This window comes from Plasmodium vivax, chromosome 8, assembly GCF_000002415.2.
Source record: "Plasmodium vivax chromosome 8, whole genome shotgun sequence".
Lineage (NCBI taxonomy): Eukaryota > Apicomplexa > Aconoidasida > Haemosporida > Plasmodiidae > Plasmodium > Plasmodium vivax.
The window spans coordinates 256,218-274,607 of NC_009913.1; the positions used below are offsets into that span (position 1 = coordinate 256,218).

Below are 18,390 nucleotides of genomic sequence, written 5' to 3' on the forward strand. Positions count from 1 at the left end.
AAAACGACGCGAACGCGGCGCGGTCGGCACCCTACCCGGGGGTAAACTTATGAGGGACATGCCACATAAGTGACACTCCACTTCGAACTACCCCTCACACGATCTTAATCAAACCGCGAAGGGCGAACTGACGCGTTGGCTCCGCCAACATGAGCAGGGAAGCGCCGCCCGCGGGGGAGACGTCCAAGCCGATGTTGCGCAAAATGGAGGAACAGATATGCGGCATAATGGGATACAAAAAAACGGAAACAAATTTTATGCCCTCCAGGGTCTCATAAATTATTCGATTAAAACGGACAGAATCATCAGTACACTTCCAGGGCTCCCGATGGACGAAAAATTTGTTCACCTGTTTTATCAGCGTCATCAAATTTTCCAAAAAGAGGGGGAACTCCCTATTATGAATTAGGGCTACTAACTTCTGTTTGCTTTCTGAGCATTGCCTCAAAATGGGGGACTCTAAAAAATCGGTTTCTCCAATTTGAAAGATATTCAAATAATTACTATCCACACAGAGGGATACAACTCGGTAGATTAAATTTCCAACGTTGTTTCGAACAAACAGTTGAAACGACTCAAGATGAGTTTTCTTAAAATTTTTATCCTCAAAAATATTGGCACAGCCGAAGAAGTATAGCCTAACAATATCTGTGTCATATTTCTGCACAATATCAAATGGACTTATCACATTGCCAATCGTTTTTGACATTTTCACATTTTCGCTTTTTATCAATCCATGGCATAGTATTTTTTTCGGCAATTTTAAGTGAAGACTTTGCAGCAGGCAGATGTAAAGCACCCCATGGAATTTGAGGATGTCCTTTCCTATTATCTGTACTTCTGGGTTCCATGCCTTTTGGAAGAGCCTGAAAAGGGTGCCATCCGAGGGGGTCATATCAGATGGGGGCGCCTGATTCCTCATGTGGGGATCGCTTTCCCCGTGGCGGGAATTCCCCAAACGGACTATGCTTAAGATGTCTTCATAGGAGCAAACAAGTTCGTCTTTCTCCACATCGTTCGAGGGAGGAGAACATGGAGAGCCATTCGAACTTTCCCCGTCAGGTGAGCCCCCCCATGGTGGGGAAAGAATACCGGGGGAGTCCCTTCCACCACCTAGTTGCCTCCTCTTCACCATGTGCAACACAGAGGATACATACGACAGGAGCGCATCGAACCACACGTAGATGGTCCCTTTTTCCTCGCCAGGAATTTTGATTCCCCACTGTGTGTTGTACCTACTTATGCACACATCTTTCAGTTCGTGATTGACAAAATGGAGCATCTCCTTCTGTAGGTAGGATGGGTAGATAACCTCTTCACTGCGTTGATATAAATCTGTTAAGAAATTTTTAAATTTTAAAATGTTAAAAAAGTAGCTATTTTCTTCCTCAATGTAGAGAACACTGGGGTCGTTTTTTCTCTTCTGTTTTAACTCAAATTCGTTCAGATATTTTTCTTCATTTACGTCGTAGTACCCTCTATAAGTTCCTTTGTATATGTAGCCATTCTCCGCTAAATATTTCCAAACCTGTTGCACAAAGCTTTTGTGAAATTGGCTAGTCGTCCTATAAAATATATTAACATGTACATGTAATTTTTGGTTCATCATTTGGTAATAGCTGCTCATATTGTTCACATGCTCCGCGATGGAAATTTCCAGTTTTTTAGATTTTCGTTCAATCTTCAATCCGTGCTCGTCCATCCCGGAAAAGAGAATAACCCGTCTGCGTCTTCTTCCCTCTGCGCATTCCCATTTGGCGAAGCGGCAAATGATGTCGCTCAAAACGTTGCAGTACGCATGGCCTATGTGTGGCTTGTCATTTGCGTAGTACACGGGGGTGCTAACGAAGTAGTCCCCCTCCGTTTGTTCTTCGCCCGTTTGGCCATCAAAACGTGGCACATTGGTAGAGCGGTTCTCAGTGGAGGAATTATTCGCAAGTTGCTTCTCCTCGGTGGGGGAATTATACACAAGTTGCTTCTCCCCGATGGGGGAACTCCCCCCCGGGGTGCTACCCCTGACGCTGTTCTCCGGGTTCCCCTTTTGCAAAGCTCCCAATGTCCTTTTTGTAACCCTCGCTCGTGTAGTGCTATGCCCCCAAGGCATATGCTCCTTGCCCCTATTTACGTACGCATAGTAATGTTGGTATTTCCTCTTTGGGTTTGCCCTCCTCCAGTTGTTGCCTCCTTCCTTTCGGCGAAATGGTGATGCCCATGTGGGGTGTCGGCCAATTGGGCGAAAGTCGCCACGGGGGGTGGAGAAGGACGGGGGGCTTCCCTTGAACGCTTCTGCGAGGGGCACACTTATCAGGCCAACCAGCAGGGGGGGGAGCGCCCATTTCATAATTTAGCTCAACTGGTTCGTTCACTTGGGGTGCGGGCTGCAGCCTCCACAGTGACAGATAGTCCCTACAGCGATAGATAGCCCCCACAGCGACAGATTGCCCCTACTTTTTGCGTTTTCTTAATTTTTCGTTACTTTAATTTTTCCTTTTTCCGAGTACCCCCTGCGACATCGGCAGCGGGCGTTTCAAAGGGGCACGTGGGTCGTCCCCCCAGAGATACGCAACCTGTAAATAGCAGCCTCTTAACAGCAACCTGCTGATTGCAACCCGCTAACTACAATCTGCGCGCGAGCGGCCGGGGTTGTTTGCCCTTTCCGCCGCTAATCCAGGGAGGCGTATAGCTTTTTCCTGGGAAGGAAATATTCGCCCCATTTTCCCGGCGCATATTTGCAAAGTGGGCGAAAAAAAAAAAAAAAAAAAGGCTAAAACGGGGGATGCTAACTACCTCATATCAGGTCGCCATTTATATTCCGCTTTGTTCGCATTTTTCGCGGAATTTTACGCGGCAATTTGCGCAGCATTTTAGGCAGCATTTTGCGCGGCATTCCACGCGGCATTATTTTCAAACGTTTCGTCATTTTCTCCCCCACCTGTTGCTATTCTTTTCCCCGTTTCTGCAAAATTTCCACAAATCGCTTTGTGGCCATCCCGCGTGGTGCCCTGTCACCAGAAACATGTGACGAACCACCACGGTAAGAACCCCCCGGATGGTACTACTTGCATAGCAGTAGCGCTACTAACGGAAATAGGAAGAGTCCCCCCTTTTGGGATTCCCCTCCATCAGTAACTATACCACCCGCGGCCGCTTCTCTTTCCTGATTAACAAACAAATGGGGAAGCGAACCCGGCGAGGGAAGAGGAGAATCACCTCGCTGAACGAGCTGTACGAACTGGAGTATGTAAAAAAAGAAAAAAAAAAAAAATTGAAACAACTCAGCTCATTTACAGTTAAGAAGAATGACGAATCGGGTGTAGAGGAAAACAAAGAGAGAGACAAAAACGGCAAACAAATTAACCCCTTGATACTTGAGGAGTATAAAAAATTGAAGGAATTAGAAGAACCGACTTGCGAAAAAGGAAAAGAAACAAATGGAGAGGAAAGGAAAAATAAATCAGCCCACGCAACCTTCTTGCAAATCTTAAAAAAAAAGGAACAACAGGAGAGAAGAACAAATGGAGACACGATTAGTCACGTTAGGAAAAAACACCCAAATGGGCGACCCGCTTTAGCAGATCCGTCTGAAGGGACTACCTCCCATGAAGAGGCAAACCGGGGAAACTCTCCTAACAAGGGGGAAGCCAAAGAAGGCACCACAACCCCTCAGATTAAAGAATCCAAAATAATGGCGCCAAAAAATGTAGACGATTTGTACATGTCCTTTCTCATAAGAAGTGTAAAAAGTCAGAGGAGCCAACAGATCGGAAGGAGCTCCCCCAAATGGGAGAGTTGCCAAGGTATGATGAACACAACTAAGGGGAAAAGCCCAACGGATGGTTGCTCAATCAACAGGAGCGAAGCACACAGTGAAGAATTCAGTGAAGAACTCAGTGAAGAGGCTCCGGAAGGAACCCAACCACACCCCAATTACTGCCCTACCTACAAAGCCAAATGCATTTTTAAAAATTACATGAACGAGTCATACAAATTGCATGAAAACAAAATGGACTACTTCTTCACTTTTTGCCAAAACGTGGACGAGAAATTTTTGCAAAAATTTTGCGCAAAAAAGGTGAGCAAAGTGGGGAAAGCTGCTACCGGCGAGCGAGGCAGGAAGGGCGAAACAATCGAGGAGGCCTATGTGACGTCCAACTTGTTTTTAGAGACGAACATTTTTAGCGGCTCACGGGGTGAGCGCGGTGAGCGGCATACCGGGGAGCGGACCGAGGAGCGAACTGAGGAGCATACCAACGATTGCAGCGACAACCGCAGTGACAACCACACCGCTACCCACGCCGACCCCGAGGGCGAACTCTTCTGCGACGTCCAAATCAAGCCGCATTTTTTCTCCAGCTACCGGGAGAGAAACCACGTGCCGTATTACCTGCTGAACGTTCTGGAGACCACCCCAAAGTGCTTTCTGCACAAAGGGAACCCCTACAACGTGTACGAGCCTATAATCCAGCGCGCGGAGAAGTACCTCTCCGCCTTTGAGCACCCCCTGGCGTACTTCAACAGGGCGGTTTACAGATACCTGGGGGAGTACTACAGCGATGGCCCCAATCCAGTCAATCCAGTGGGGGCTCAGCAAAATGGTGAAACTTATGATAGTGGAAGAGACAACCCTCTTGTCCAAGACCACCGCTTTACCCCCCAACTCCAGATGAAGGACAAAGAGAAAACGCAAAACGTGGTGAACCTCATGCAGCACGACGAACTGAAGAGCTACTTCCACTACGTCAATTCGTACGTCGATGTGTTGTACTCAAACCAACACCTCCTTAACAGCCATTTTGTTAGACTCCTAAATTGCGTCCACCTCCTGACCCACTTAAAGAAAAGGAGGAAGAGAAAAAAGTACATAAAAAAAAAAATAGAAAAATTGGAAAAGGAACAACAGGTAGAAAAGGACAACGTGCAGGTGAAAGAAGAACTCTGTGATGAAAGTTTCGCAAAACCAAAAATTTTAATCCTCTGTGGATTCAGGCACATTGCAAAAGAGTACACCGATTTAATCATCCATATGTTGACTCCCTCTGAGGTGAAAAATAAAAACAGATTTGTTGACGAATATGATGTAACTGCTGAAGAGAAAAAAGGCATCAGAGAGGTCTTCCTAAAAAAGAGAAAACCCATTGATTATATAAACATGTACAGAGGCAATAACGATGACTGTTTCAGGCTAGGAATTAAACTGCTCGACGATGAGAAGAAAATACAACTGTATAGCCCATTCTATGAGAGCGACATTTTAATATGCTCCCCGCTTGGGTTGGACGTCATCATTAAGGAGAGCCATGGAGAGGCCGAGGAGAAAGTCGGCCTAGAAAGTGAGGACTCTTCCGATCGAGACGGATGGGGGGACGAGGAAAAGGGTACATCAGACAGAGGAAAAAAGAGCAACCGAACAAAAGAAAACAATTCGAAAAAAAAAAAAAACGAAAAAAAAAAAAAAAAACTTTACGAATATGACTTCCTCTCTTCGATCGAAATTTTAATCATCGACCAGGCAGATATCATTTTAATGCAAAACATTTTGACGCTGAAAAATGTCCTAAACTTTGTGAACAAACCTTTGCTCAAATGGGGAAGTGCCAACATAAACCGAATCCCCAAGTATGTTATAAACGGGTACGTGAAGAACTACAGACAAACGATAATTACCGCCAGCATTTTGGACACAACGTTCATTTCGCTAATTCAGGCGGCGGCCAATTACAGGGGCTTCGTGAAGCTGTTCATGAAGGGGGGAGACGCCGAGGGGGAGAGGGAAAATGGGCAGCTAGGTAACGAGAAAGATGGGAAACGGGGAGGCAGTGGACAGCTGCTCAATGCGGATGACCCGAGTCGCCCCTGCAAAACGATCTTGCTAAGCGTAAGAAACCACTTCCACACAAACCAGTATTTCAGAAAAATCGAGTGCCCGCACATTCTCCAAATAGAGGAAAGCATCATACAGTTTTTCGCCACAAACGTAATTGACATCCTCACAAATATTAAGCAGCTCCTCATTTTTTTACCCACCTACATTGAATACCTTCGCATACACGAAATTTTAAAAAAAAATGACATCTCCTTTAAAGGGGTGAACGAATATACAAATGAAAAAAAAATTGGGAAAATTCAAAAGCTGTTTAAACTTGGAAGAATAAACATCCTACTGGTAACGGGCCGTTTGGTTTTTTACGAGAGGTGTACCTTCAGGGGGGCCAACCACGTCATTTTTTTTTCCCCCCCCAAATTTCTTTTCATGTACTATGAAATGATTAAAAATTTAGCCCCCTCCTCAAATTCGTCCTCCATTTGTTACTATACAAAATATCATACTTACGAGTTGGAGCGGATCGTGGGGCAAAAACTGGCCATGCAGTTGATGCGGGAGAAGCCCGGAAAAATTACTCTCTTTAAGTGAGCATACGTTCGTGTAGAATGGTGCGCAGATATATACAGAAAATAAACGTGGGGTGAAAAAAAAAAATTCATATAAGCCTCTGTATCCGTCGGGGCCTACCGATAATACATCCGTTCGAGATGTTCATCTTTATTTCGCCATGAGGGAAGACCATCTTCTCTTGGTGCCCCTCCCCATTTTGGAAAGCTCTGCAAAGAAGTCGCGCTCTACAATTCCTTGATGATTTTCCAGTGCATATCTACATTTAGCCTTTTTCTGTGGTAGAGAAAAAAGTGGTGAAATTTTTTTCCACAAAAATGTGTAACGTGTAACGTGTTGCGTTTGCGTTTGCACCTGGTGGCTGTATTACCAGGACATTTGCTTCTTTTTTTTTGTGTGTTTCTTTCCCTCTTTGCTTTTCTCATTTTTCGTGTTTTTCCCCTTTTTTTTGTCCACATTTGCGCCTACCCCAAAATGCCCCATTTTACCAATTCGCCATAAGACTCAATTTCCAGCTTTTCCAGTTTGGCCATCATCTTAAAGGTGAAATTTGCAAACATGTGTGCAGTTAAAGCAGCCATTTGTAGTATGAACAGAAAAAAAAAAAAAAAAAAAAATAGCCATTTTGGCTGTACAAACCATTTCCGCTTTGGCTAGCTGGAGCTCATAATCCGATAATGTTGATTTTTTGCCTGAACAGTCATGCATTCTGCAAATTATAGTGTTTGTTCGTAAAAAAGGAAACAAAAGCGCCTTCCTGCAAAAATGTGTAAACCGCTCTATGTGCCTAATTGGGGGTAAAAATGCTGAGCACAGTGGCCATGTAGTTTCCTTCAGCTCGCTAACAAATGTGCGGAAGTGCAACGAAAAATAGGAAGCAAACGCGGCAAAGGTTCAATCGAAATGGGGAAGTCACGAATGGGACGAAACGTAAGCCTCCATTGGGTAAGCATCTTAAAAATTGACGTGCTCGCCAAGCAAAAACACCAACAAGTGATTTTTCGACACACGTGCTTGTTGTGCGTAAAAATGGGAAAGCGAGTGGAGCAACAACGAATTAAAGGCCCCGTTTCCCCCACTCTCACCGCACATGACCCCGCGTGACGGCACACATGCTGAGCTAAAAGAAGAGTGTCAAAGCTCAAAAAGGGTAGACAGCTGCAGGGCATCCATTTCTTGGTTGGTATCATTTCGCGCGTTAAACATTCTGATAAAGTTAATATTTTTGCACAAAACGCGATGGAAATTTTGTAAACTCTGCAAATTCACCTCTTTTATTAGCGTGTTCACCAGTTTGTTGCTCCTTCTGCAGCTGTTAAAGTACTCCGAGAATAAGTTATTCGTCACGCAGTCGTCATCGATTAGGTTTTTTTCTTCCGCTTTGGCGTCCGCTTTTACTTCCCCGTTTTTTTCTCCCCTTTGGGTCGCGCCAAACCTGGCATGCCCCCCATTTGAGGGTCCCTTCTTCAAATAAAAGGCATTTAAAAAATTATCCAGTTCGCAGATGAAGTCCCCCTTGGAGTACATCCTATGTTTGTCTATGTACGAGTCTATCGTTACAATTTTGTTCACATAAGAGTTGACTTCCCTATCTCCTATGAGGAAGCTGTGGTTTTTCGCCCCCCCTGCATTCAGGCATACTGCGTTAGTCTCACCACTTGGTTTATTTTTCCATCTCGACGGCTGCGAATTGCTATACGAGTGGTACATCAAAAGGGCGTCATCGAACTTGTTATTTTTTTTCTTCTTCCCCTCCCTCCCTTTATCATTATGACGTACCCTAATTGAAGAGTAGTTCTCCAGCACATACTGAGCAAAGAAATGTGGATCCCCCTGTAACGTTTTCAAAACTACCAGACACAAGTCAATGCACTTTTCTATGTTCTTCTTGGACTTGCCCAACTTTCTTCTGCTATTCATTTTTGAGCTTCCACCGTCATCCCTTTTTATGCCATCGTTCTCTTTAATTTTGTCGAAGGAGTAATACAAATTGGGGACCAAATGTTTGAGGAGGACCCCAACGAGGGAGTCAACCCCCTTTTGGAATCTGTTAAGGAGGGGGGGAGGTAGGAGATATTTTAATAGTATAAACCGCTGTTCTGATTTACATACGCCCATAGGGAGGGTCCCCTTACGTACAGGCCAAGTCAAGTAGAACCGTTCCACGTGCATGCATAAGTGCGTACTGCTGGGTTATTCACCCTCTCGCAAGAAAACACATGCTGCAATTATCATGCCGCCCCACCTGGCGCATTTTTCAAAGCACAGACACGACTGACAAAAAGGAAAAAACTGCATAACCACTCTGCGTAGCCACTATTCTGGGATCACCTCACACACCGTTTGTGTTCCCCCTCCCCCCGTAAGGCAGTGAGAACATCGCCATTTGTCATCCTCATTTCTACGAAGACACGGCTCCATATGTGTTACTGTGTGTGCCTAGATGATCGTATATATACGCGGGTGGAGGTGATTTCCCTACCGTTTTGGAAAAACATCTCCATGCTCCATTTTTCTGCTTATTTTTTTTGCGCTCCCCCTGTGTGATCACCAGAATGGTTCAACTTGGGCGGCAAGCGATTGGGCAGCACTACGGGGTAAGGGTGCTATCAAATCGGAGCAACCACCACTTAGTGCGGGCAAGTGATTGTCCAAACAGGAACGAATACGCACAAAGGGAGAATTTCAACGGAAAGGATTTAATTTGCCCTTTTGGAGATGCTCTCCCCTTGTCAGGTTTCACATACGTATTCACCTCCTGTTGTGTGGAGAGGAGGCTCCTCATTTGGGAGGTATGCACAAATAGACGCTGCGTTGGTTAGCCACATAGAGGTACACATGTGTGGGAAGAGAAGGAAAAAGTCCCCCATTCTTTTGCCCTCTCGAAAAAAAAAAAAAAAAAAAAAACGCTTTAACCACGAGACAGCTTTATGGAGGGTAAATTTTGGTAATAGTGCGGCGTCAGGGGGAGAAGCGTGTACACATTTGGAGGAGAGTCCTTTAAAGGGGAGACCTTCGTGATGGCCTCATCTTCCACAAGGCGAATATCGCTTGGCGAAATTGCACCTACGTTGTTCTTATCGTGCGCGCATTTGGGGGGAGTTTTTTTTTTTAAAATGTCATGCGTATGTTTAATGTATGTGTACGCTTTGGAGGAGTCACCACAAGTAATATGCGCCACGCAGTGGTCTCCCCCTTCACGCGACGGAAATTTGTTTCCCCCCTTTGTGTTCCCACCAGGACAATCAACACACCGTTTGACAAAAAATCGCTTTAATAACTTCCGGAGGTACAATTTGCACGCTGTCTCAATTTTGAATAGCCCATATATCTTTTTAAAGCCTCTAAATAATTTAACTCGCATTTCGCTACGCTTAAAATGTGCCTTCCTTTCAACCTCGCGGTAAAATTCGTTAAGCGCTTCTGCAGTTGGGGATTTAATTTCCCCTTGTACGAGGCCCACCCCGTTGTAGACATAGACGCTTGGTTTTTCTTCATCTTCTATTTTGTTAATAATTTTTATTTTGCCAAAAGCATTTCGTAACAATTTTTTTTCGCTGATCGCCTTGTTCAAAATTTCAAGTCCCCTCCCCGTTTTGAGGGTGCTCGTGACGAGGTCCTTCCCCTCCTCGAAGGTTAGGAACTGTTTCTTTAATTTCTCGCTAACTTTGGACGCGGGTGGGTGAGAAAGAAGTGAAGGGAGGTGGCTAACCGGACGGAACGTTTGCACTTTTGCAAGTTGGCATGTTGGCACTTTTGCATGTTGGTGGGGGCCCCTCTCACAGCAGCTGCACACGCGGGAACAGACAGCTAACATGCAAGTGTGCCCCACCTGAGCGGGACTCCCCTCATTCGTTTCCTCATCTTACGCTTACTTTTAACCATTGAGGGGTTGCCTATCCGTTCACTGTCGAGAGGGTGCTACTCTTTTTTGGTTTTTATTTTTCACCTTTTATTTTTCTGTCCATTTGAAGTCCACAAATAGGCTTCACCCTTGTTCAGTGCCTTCCTTCAAAATGAGACACTTTTTAGCGGCAGGGTAAAGCTCCCACTATGTGCCGCAAATTTGGGTCACTCCCAGAGGGGGGAATTTACAACGCGGGTCACAAAGTGATGAAGCTTGTGAACAGGCTGCGTAATTTGGCGAGGGGCCCAACAACTTACAGACAATAAAAAAAAAATAACATCAAAAGCATGCCGCACTATCTTGGTCCTTCACCTTACCTGCTTTTATGCAACGGGCGCGTTTTTCGCGTGCTGCCCATTTTGTGCGTTCTATTTTTTATTTTATTTTTTATTTTTTTCCTCCATTTGGAGTTAACATTTCGCAGTTTTGTCCCCCACGTGCATGCAAGTTCATCCGTCCCTATCGCGCGCGTCTCTTACAGTTGAGTTGTTCACAGGAAAAATTGCAATGGACGAGGAGCGGTGCAGGTGCTATGGGAAGGAAGGAACACAGCTCCATCCAAGGCAGCAACTACAGGTGCATTTAAGCGTGTATATTGCGCAATGTATGTGTGCATATGCGTAGCTTCTCCACCTGCACAGACAGCGCGCTGGGAAAGAAAAAAAAAAAAAACTTACGACGCGCATTATCGATGAGGATGATCTTGTGTGGTCCACCTTCCAACGAAAAATTACAAAACGGGTAGGAGCGCGCGTTCTCATGTGCGCACGCGGTGTGAGGCGGCCACGTAGGACGGCCACGGTGTAGGGCGGCCACATGGGTGTGATATCCTCGGTACCGCTCTCCCGCTTAATTCCTTCCACACACATGCATGTATATGTGTGGACTGGCTAGACGGGCAAAAGCAACTGCGCGAGGGGACACATGTTGGTGGGCCTTTTTAAAAGCAAAAGGGCCTTCCCTGGTCGAAAAATTGTTGTTATTTTTTAAGTCATATTCCTCCACAGGTGGGGCAGACGAAGAACCTACTTCGTTAAGGAGCCTCTTTATATTTTCACCCTCTAAATTTATATAAAGTTATTTGCACCTCCATCTCGTGTGTAATTCCCATCGTTAGGTATACAACCCATGTGTGGGTAGCCCCCCCGTAATGTGCATCACCCCAATTTGGATGTTCCCTCTGTAGGGTGCCTACGCCGTCTTTCGAACTTCAAAACTTCGAAAGGGAGTCTACGGAGAGCAAAAATATATACTCCTTCCATTTGTCAGCCTACTTGCCTGCTTTCCCACTTGCCGCTTGCCACCCCTTCGCATGGTCACTCTGGACACTTACACAGGTACGATTCGCCCGCGTGGGCATGTGCCTAAACAAATTCACTCACCTATAGGGGTTGCTTCCATGATGGGTCATCCTCCAACGGTATGGTCCAACCTGCTTCTACCATCTCTCCTTCCGTCCGGTTATGCCCCTCACTACTATGCTTCGATATGCAGAAAAAGAGGAAGGCGGCACGCTCCTTCTCCATGGGAAGATCACAAAAAAAAGGAAAAAAAAAAAAAGTCCCTCATATGAGCTGTCAAATGTGGATCCTCATCTGGCCTGTAAGAATATGCCTACCTTACTCGAACTGATCTTTATGTGAAAATGCCTTTTCATACATTTCTATTTCGGTATCTCCTTACATCTGCTGTGTTGGCTAGTTTCTGTTTAATCTCCCCGTGGTGGCCGCCAGCGATGCGCGGTTTGCGTGTATGATGCGACCCGTGGGAGCCCTGCCCATTGTGCAGACTGGAGGCGTCCCTGTCATTGCCGTAGTAAAACTGGTAGGGGAACAAATCTGAGTTCCTCACGAAGCTGCCTCCGCCGAAGTTTTCTCTAAAGGAGGAGTCCACCAAGTGGTTGGCCACATGGTTCCTATCCTCACTCAAACCGCTGTTACTATAGCACAGGAAATTTGGGTTGGCATAACTTTTCGTGCTATGCGAAAGGGAAGGGGCAGGCTCATAATTGGGGAAGCTATCACTTGGGGAGTTTTTATTAACTATAGAGTCTTCATTAAATTGGGAGAGCTGACTCAAATTGTTTACGTAAGATTTTACCCCCTGCTTCGCTCCGCCTACTTGCCTTTGGTGCATGTAGCTGAGGAATTCCTTGTTCATGACCGCGTCACTGCAGTAGCTCAGGTTGGACGTGTTCATGTGCATAAAGGTGTTGCTGCTTTGGGTCTTTCCGTCGCCACTGCCGGGGAGGCTCCCATCGCTCTCACCACTTCCACCGCTGCTATCGCTCCCACCGCTTCTTCCGCTTCTTCCGCTTCTTCCGCTTCTTCCACTTCTACCGCTCCCCCTGCCGGGGAAGGCGCCCGCCCGGGGGGGCCGCTCACTCGGCAGGAAGTAACTAAAGTTGATGTACCTGGAGGGCTGCTTCATCGGGGTCGGAATGTGAATGTTCATGGGCTTCAAATTGGACAGGCACCCCTCGACGATGAGTTCCTTCTTCTTAAACTGGCTGAGGAGGTTAATCCACACAGAGTTAACATTCGTGATGGTCTCATTCGAGTTATGCATTTTCTTTATCATCACGTGGTGTCTGGAGAGCACCTTCGCATTGCCACAGATGATCAGTCCATACTTGGCCCTCGTCAAAGCTACGTTTAACCTCCTTGGGTCATTTAAAAAACCGATTCCCAATTTTTTGTTCGAACGAACACAAGAGAGGAGGATGAAGTCCTTTTCTCTCCCCTGAAATGCATCCACAGAGGCCACCTCTATCTCTGTGGAGTGTTGATAGGAAATATTCTTTTGGAAAAGGGAAGTTATGTAAGCCCTTTGCCCCTCATACGGTGTTATTACCCCTATCTGGGTTGGCTTCAATCCACAACTGATGAGGGTCCTGACTAGCTTTTCCATGTTGGAGGCTTCTGCTCTGTTTAGGTAGCTCGTCCCTGAAGCGGACATTTCCTCCAACCCAGTGGAGTTATAAAAAAACATGGGGCACTTTGGATTTGGCCATGGGAAGTCCTTCAGAGGGTATTCTCTCTCCTTTAGTGTAATACCATTTTGGAGGCAACCATCATAGAAGACATACGATGGGAACTCACTTAACGCTGGGTGCATACGGTACTGGACTTCTAACCTGAAGGGTGTGATACCCAACATGACTAATCGTTCGAAAAGACTCTTTCCCAACCCTGCATTGGCTGCCTTTTTACAAACTATTATGGGACCTAACTGGCAGTGGTCTCCAACGAGTACAATCTGCTTAGCCCCCGTCACGAGGGGTACTAAGCACTCCGGTTCTGTTGACTGCGTCGCTTCATCAACTAGCACTTGACTAAACCGGAATCGTTTCAACCGTTTGTCCATGGCCCCCACACAGGTGGTACATATCACATCTGCCTCTAGCAGTATTTTATACTCTGCAAAAAAGATTAGCTTCTTTAATCTCCTTTCGTCCTTCTGGGATAGCTCCCCAACTTCCTCCTTCAGCTCAAGTAGCTTGTTCAACTCCTCTCCAATATCCGATTTGAGCAATTTCATTTGATTATGCAGGTAGAGGTAATCGGCAATGCTGGGGACGTACTCCCTACTCTTGGCACAGAGCCGTACCACCTTCAACCCCGTTTTGTGGATCCTCACAGAGAGCTGATCCACAGCGACGTTACTCGGGGCAGTGACTAACACTTTGCCCATCTTTGTCTTAGACAGATGGTACACCAGAGTGGCACACGTTAGCGTTTTCCCTGTACCTGGTGGCCCTTGAATGAGGGATAAAGGAGACACTAAGCTTTTCTTTATAGCATCAATTTGTGAGTGATTAAGTGCGGCTAAATTAGGGGCTGAGTAATTTACTATACGTGGGGGAGACCTCTTCCCATGGACTTGACTGCTCAATGCCGTTTTGTAATAATTGAGTGACTCCTCTGAGACTTCATGGCCAAGTAGCTTATGGTACAAATACCCACTGAGTGAGTAGGAATTTTGCGCAAACTCATTCAACGCTAACTGCATTCGATCGTACGCGGTGCTTTTCCACACAAACTCGACGGCGTACCCAGTGGTTATGTTGTTTACCCATGGCCCGTTGGCCGTACTGGAGGTTCTCAACTCTAGGGCTATTTCCTCCGTGTTGTGAATTCTGGAAATGTGCCCTTCGCAACTCCACACCGTTCCGTTAGGATATGTGTAGGACAGCTTTAGCTCATCTCCTGCTACCAACCTTAACTCACTTTCCTCCTTCACGTAAATAAAATGGGCATATCTTTTTTTGTTCAACCCTATATCCCACCGGACGGTCACATTAGCCTGCTTCTGCCCCTCCTTAATCGATTTGTCATAATCAGCTTCCAACTGAATTAAGGGTGCAAAGATGGACTGGTAATGGTAGGCATCTTCATACCTTAGCTCCACCTTAACGGGTTCATCATTTAGAATCTCTCCATCTAGCTCATCTATATACACGTCTTTTTTATTTTTCCATAGCTCTTCTAGCTTGTTTACATTATACGATGTGGTTCTCTTTCCTTTCCTCTCTGCTTCTTCCGCCGTGGGGATGTTTACTAGCCAGTCGAGCAGACACCTGTCCTCAATCACTGGTTGCCATTTGTTCAGGTCCCAGTCCTTCATCTTTATTAGCTCCTTTAGGTTGTTTCCTACAGTTGCGCAATAGTTGCTTGCGTCCTCCGAGTCCTTCGATTTCACATCCTGCTCCGTTTGCTCCGTTTGCTCCGTTTGCTCCGTTTTTTCCTTTCCATTTTGACCCTTCTTCGCTGCAAACCTGTTGAGGGAACTTCCTCCCGCGGAGCTCCCCTTTTCCTGCTCACTCGTGTACCCAAAATCGTCGCTGCTTAGGTATCCCTTGTTCTTCACCATATTCGTGTCTTCCTTCGTGCTCGCAACGTCATCTTCATCCGTGCTGATTGGGTCATCTTCCCCGTGGAAATGTTCGTACGGGAGGCCCTTTTTCTTCTCCTTGGGCTCTCTCTCCGGGGGGTCCTTCAGTTCGGCGGGGTGTCCCTTCCCATTTGCTTGCGGCCCATCTGTTTGCGGCGCATCTGCTTGCTGCCCATATGCTTGCGGTCCATCTGCTTGCGGCCCATCTGCTGGCTGCCCATCTGTTTGCTTCCCCCCCTCTTGGGTGACCCGCTCCTGTTCCGCTTCGCCCCTCCCGCTCAGCGAAATGCACCTGGCCAAGCACGGATCCCTGCATATGATGACGACGACCCCCTCCTCAGGCGTGGGTAGGAACCCCAGCAAAAACACATTCTTGCACCCGCAGTTGTAGCACTCCAGGATGGTTTCACCCAGCAGGCTCTTCTTATGAAGCTTAATCTCCTTGTGCTTGGACCTCACCAGGTGCGTGACGATGTGGCTGCCACACGTGCCATAGGACCCATTGCAGAACCATCGATTGCACGTGTTGCACTGAACCACACTGTCCACAGAATCCATTTCACAGTAACGGCATCGAAAATATTTTGGCTTTTCTTTATTCCCCTTACTGGCGCATGCCATGTCAACACTATAGCTGTAACTATCGCAGTTGCTGTTGGAGTACTGGCTGCACTCCCTTGGGTACTTCCCCCTGGCATTGTAATCTTCGTACATTTTTTTTTTATCCTGTTCGTAGTCCTCCCTGGGCAAGCTAACATACCTGTTGGACGTTCGGTCCCCACAGCTGCTTCTCTCCTGGAGGGAGTGCCCCTTCTCGTTATGGTTACTGTGTGGGTTGTTGAAGCCCATGTTTTGTGTATCCCTCTGTTGGTTTTTTTTTTTTTTTTTTTTGCATCCCAAGTTATTCCACGCGTCAGTTTTACCATACTTAGCAATGCGCTCCTCTGCCAAACTTTCATCCTCCAGTGCGATGTCACCACCGCTTTCGTGAAGGCCATCATCTACGTATCCGTATCTGTGGTCCAATTCGAGAGCTCTCCTCCCCATCAGGTGGTCCTCTTCCTCTCCCTGCACATCATCCAGCCTCTTCTCATGCGAAGCGTTGCGAGTCCGTCGTGCTGGTTTGCTCTTCTTTCCAGTGGGCCTACTTTTCTTGCTTCCTTCTTTGTACACGGTGGTGGTGTCTACGGAGGAGTTATCCGTGCCGTCTTCGCCGCCCTCTCCGCCGTCCACCACGTCTGCCCCGCTTTCTCCACCCGTCTGGAAAAACTGCTCGGCAATTTTTTTCCCATTTTTTTTTTTCCCCTTCAGAGTGCAGAAATTGTAAAAGTCGTCAAAATCGTCCACATCAATTTGGTTGTAGTCGAACGTGTTCTCCATGGTTGCCACGTGTGGCGGCGTCTCCCTTTTGCGCAGCGGCAAGGGGGGCTCCTCCACGGGTTATGTGTAACAGGAGAGGGGAGGAGCTCCTCGCAGGTACAATAAGTGACTGCATGCGCACGTGTTATCCTCTTTCTCCCGGGTGGATTTTTATCCCTACCGATCGATCAGGGGTGCCTACGTACTCACCACACCAAAAGTGCAAACAGGAAAATACGTCGTGGGTTACGTTATCCGTGTGCACAAATGAGTATTTCACAACTGTGCGTGTTTACCCCCCTCGGATTTCTCTCTCCTTATGGGCGCGATAAAAGGAGGGCACTACCACACGGTGTTAGCTTCTAAAAAGTGTACATTGTACGTACACGCTGAGTGAACCAAGTGCCGACGCCCACTCCGTGTGCACACTTCTCATGTGAAAGCTCCCACTTGGGCAGAACTGCACCACCCCTCTGCGCTCTGCAACTTGTGGGTACCCCTCCCCCAAAAAGAGGTCACAAGGGGGGGAAAAAAAAAGAAGAGGAAAATTAGCCAACTTCCTGTAAAAAGAGGCAAATTAGCCAATTTTCTACAAAAAGGAAGCAATTTTTTTGCCCTCCCAAACGGCACTGCACAGAGCCGAACAAAGTTGTACACGGAGGAACTTCCAAATGACATACACTAGGAATACACAGCGCGCGGTTTCACCGCTACCCAATTTCGTGTGTTAAAAAAAGGGGGGACGACAATATCCTCCTTTGATTTTGCACAAAAAGGGCCCAAAAGTCTGGTCATTTCATACACCTCTCCTATATATGTACATGCGCACATGTCATATGTGTACAATTGCACAAGGGCGAATACACATACATAAGGGAGAGAGAGTGCATCCCAGTTTGGTGAAAAAAAAAAAAAAAAAAAGAAAAAGGAGAAGAAAAAGGAGAAAAAGAAGAAAAAGAAAAAAAAGAAACTTTCTTCAGCTCAACACCTCTTAATCATAGTGTGCTTGCCTATACCTCATCTCCACCTCTCTGCCTTTTTTTTTTCTTTTTCTCAGCATGCCCTTCAACCTAGCTGGGTATGTTCAGCGAGTTGACGCAGCTCCGTTTATGCTCAAAAGGGTTAAGCTGGCCAGGCGGGTAAATGCAAAAATGTGAAAATATGCATTACGTGTATGTAATAAATAAATAAATACACAGATATGTACATATTTAAACATTTTGTGAAAAAAAAAAATTCCATTATAGCTCCATTTGACGTAGGTTAACTCAGGAAAAAAAATAAATAAATAAATACTCAATTTTGTGTACATGGGAGTACTTTTTTTTTTTTTTTTTAATCCCGACGTTTTTGGTACTCACTAGCAATCCAGCCTCGTACACCTCCTAATCCTTTCCGCGTTTTTTTTCATTTTTCTCTTCATCAGATTGTTATATGTTTTTTTATGCAATGTGAATGCCTTTTCTCCGTTGCTTTAGTTATTCCCTGATGGGTACCTTTTTTTACGCATGCAGGGAGGGGGGGCATACAAACTTCCGCACATGCACATAACAGGGTGGCTACGTGTATGTACAGCGCCTACGCAAGTGCCATGCGCGCAGATATGTGCGTAGGGAGGGATGAAGAAATGAGCGGGTGTACTTATGATCGGATGAATGGATGTACTTCTGAACGTACACTCGTGTGATAACGTTTCCCCCTTGCGCGCCGCTTCCTAACCGCCCTCTGCAGGGCTCACGAAGGTGGCATACTCCATTTTGCTCTTTCTAAAAATGGGATATCCCCTTTGGCAAAAAGGAAGTTTCCTCTTTTGAGACTTCTCCCCCCGCAAAAGTGAAGA

At 46.3% G+C, this 18,390-nt stretch overlaps 5 protein-coding genes across 5 annotated transcripts, besides 8 other annotated features; 1 reads left to right on the forward strand and 4 right to left on the reverse strand.

The window, feature by feature from the left end:
• Nucleotides 1-94: 94 nt before the first annotated feature.
• Nucleotides 95-1,702, reverse strand: PVX_094445 (tRNA ligase, putative; the record flags this gene model as incomplete). The annotated part of the gene is made up of 1 exon (XM_001614307.1): nt 95-1,702. One exon carries the CDS (start codon nt 1,700-1,702, stop codon nt 95-97), a length of 1,608 nt encoding a protein of 535 aa, XP_001614357.1.
• Nucleotides 445-468: a microsatellite.
• A 1,178-nt stretch (nt 1,703-2,880) lies between the features above and the next one.
• Nucleotides 2,881-6,412, forward strand: PVX_094450 (hypothetical protein, conserved; the record flags this gene model as incomplete). Its single annotated transcript, XM_001614308.1, has 1 exon — nt 2,881-6,412. Exon 1 carries the CDS (start codon nt 3,173-3,175, stop codon nt 6,410-6,412), a length of 3,240 nt encoding a protein of 1,079 aa, XP_001614358.1. The 5' UTR covers nt 2,881-3,172.
• Nucleotides 4,272-4,377: a microsatellite.
• Nucleotides 5,624-5,653: a microsatellite.
• Nucleotides 6,249-6,273: a microsatellite.
• Nucleotides 6,389-7,347, reverse strand: PVX_094455 (hypothetical protein). The gene is made up of 3 exons (XM_001614309.1): nt 7,031-7,347; nt 6,880-6,927; nt 6,389-6,667 (listed from the first exon to the last, which is right to left on the reverse strand). Exons 1-3 carry the CDS (start codon nt 7,097-7,099, stop codon nt 6,542-6,544), a joined length of 243 nt encoding a protein of 80 aa, XP_001614359.1. The 5' UTR covers nt 7,100-7,347; the 3' UTR covers nt 6,389-6,541.
• A 178-nt stretch (nt 7,348-7,525) lies between these two features.
• Nucleotides 7,526-8,790, reverse strand: PVX_094460 (hypothetical protein, conserved; the record flags this gene model as incomplete). Its single annotated transcript, XM_001614310.1, has 2 exons — nt 7,526-8,438; nt 8,723-8,790. The coding sequence occupies 2 exons, from the start codon at nt 8,788-8,790 to the stop codon at nt 7,526-7,528; spliced, it is 981 nt and encodes a 326-aa protein (XP_001614360.1).
• Nucleotides 8,791-9,521: 731 nt separating this feature from the next.
• Nucleotides 9,522-9,547: a microsatellite.
• Nucleotides 9,548-9,679: 132 nt separating this feature from the next.
• Nucleotides 9,680-9,737: a microsatellite.
• Nucleotides 9,738-11,951: 2,214 nt separating this feature from the next.
• PVX_094465 (regulator of nonsense transcripts, putative) lies at nt 11,952-16,571 on the reverse strand (the record flags this gene model as incomplete). The annotated part of the gene is made up of 1 exon (XM_001614311.1): nt 11,952-16,571. The coding sequence occupies one exon, from the start codon at nt 16,569-16,571 to the stop codon at nt 11,952-11,954; it is 4,620 nt and encodes a 1,539-aa protein (XP_001614361.1).
• A 118-nt stretch (nt 16,572-16,689) lies between these two features.
• Nucleotides 16,690-16,722: a microsatellite.
• A 1,529-nt stretch (nt 16,723-18,251) lies between these two features.
• Nucleotides 18,252-18,272: a microsatellite.
• The last annotated feature ends 118 nt before the right edge of the window (nt 18,273-18,390 follow it).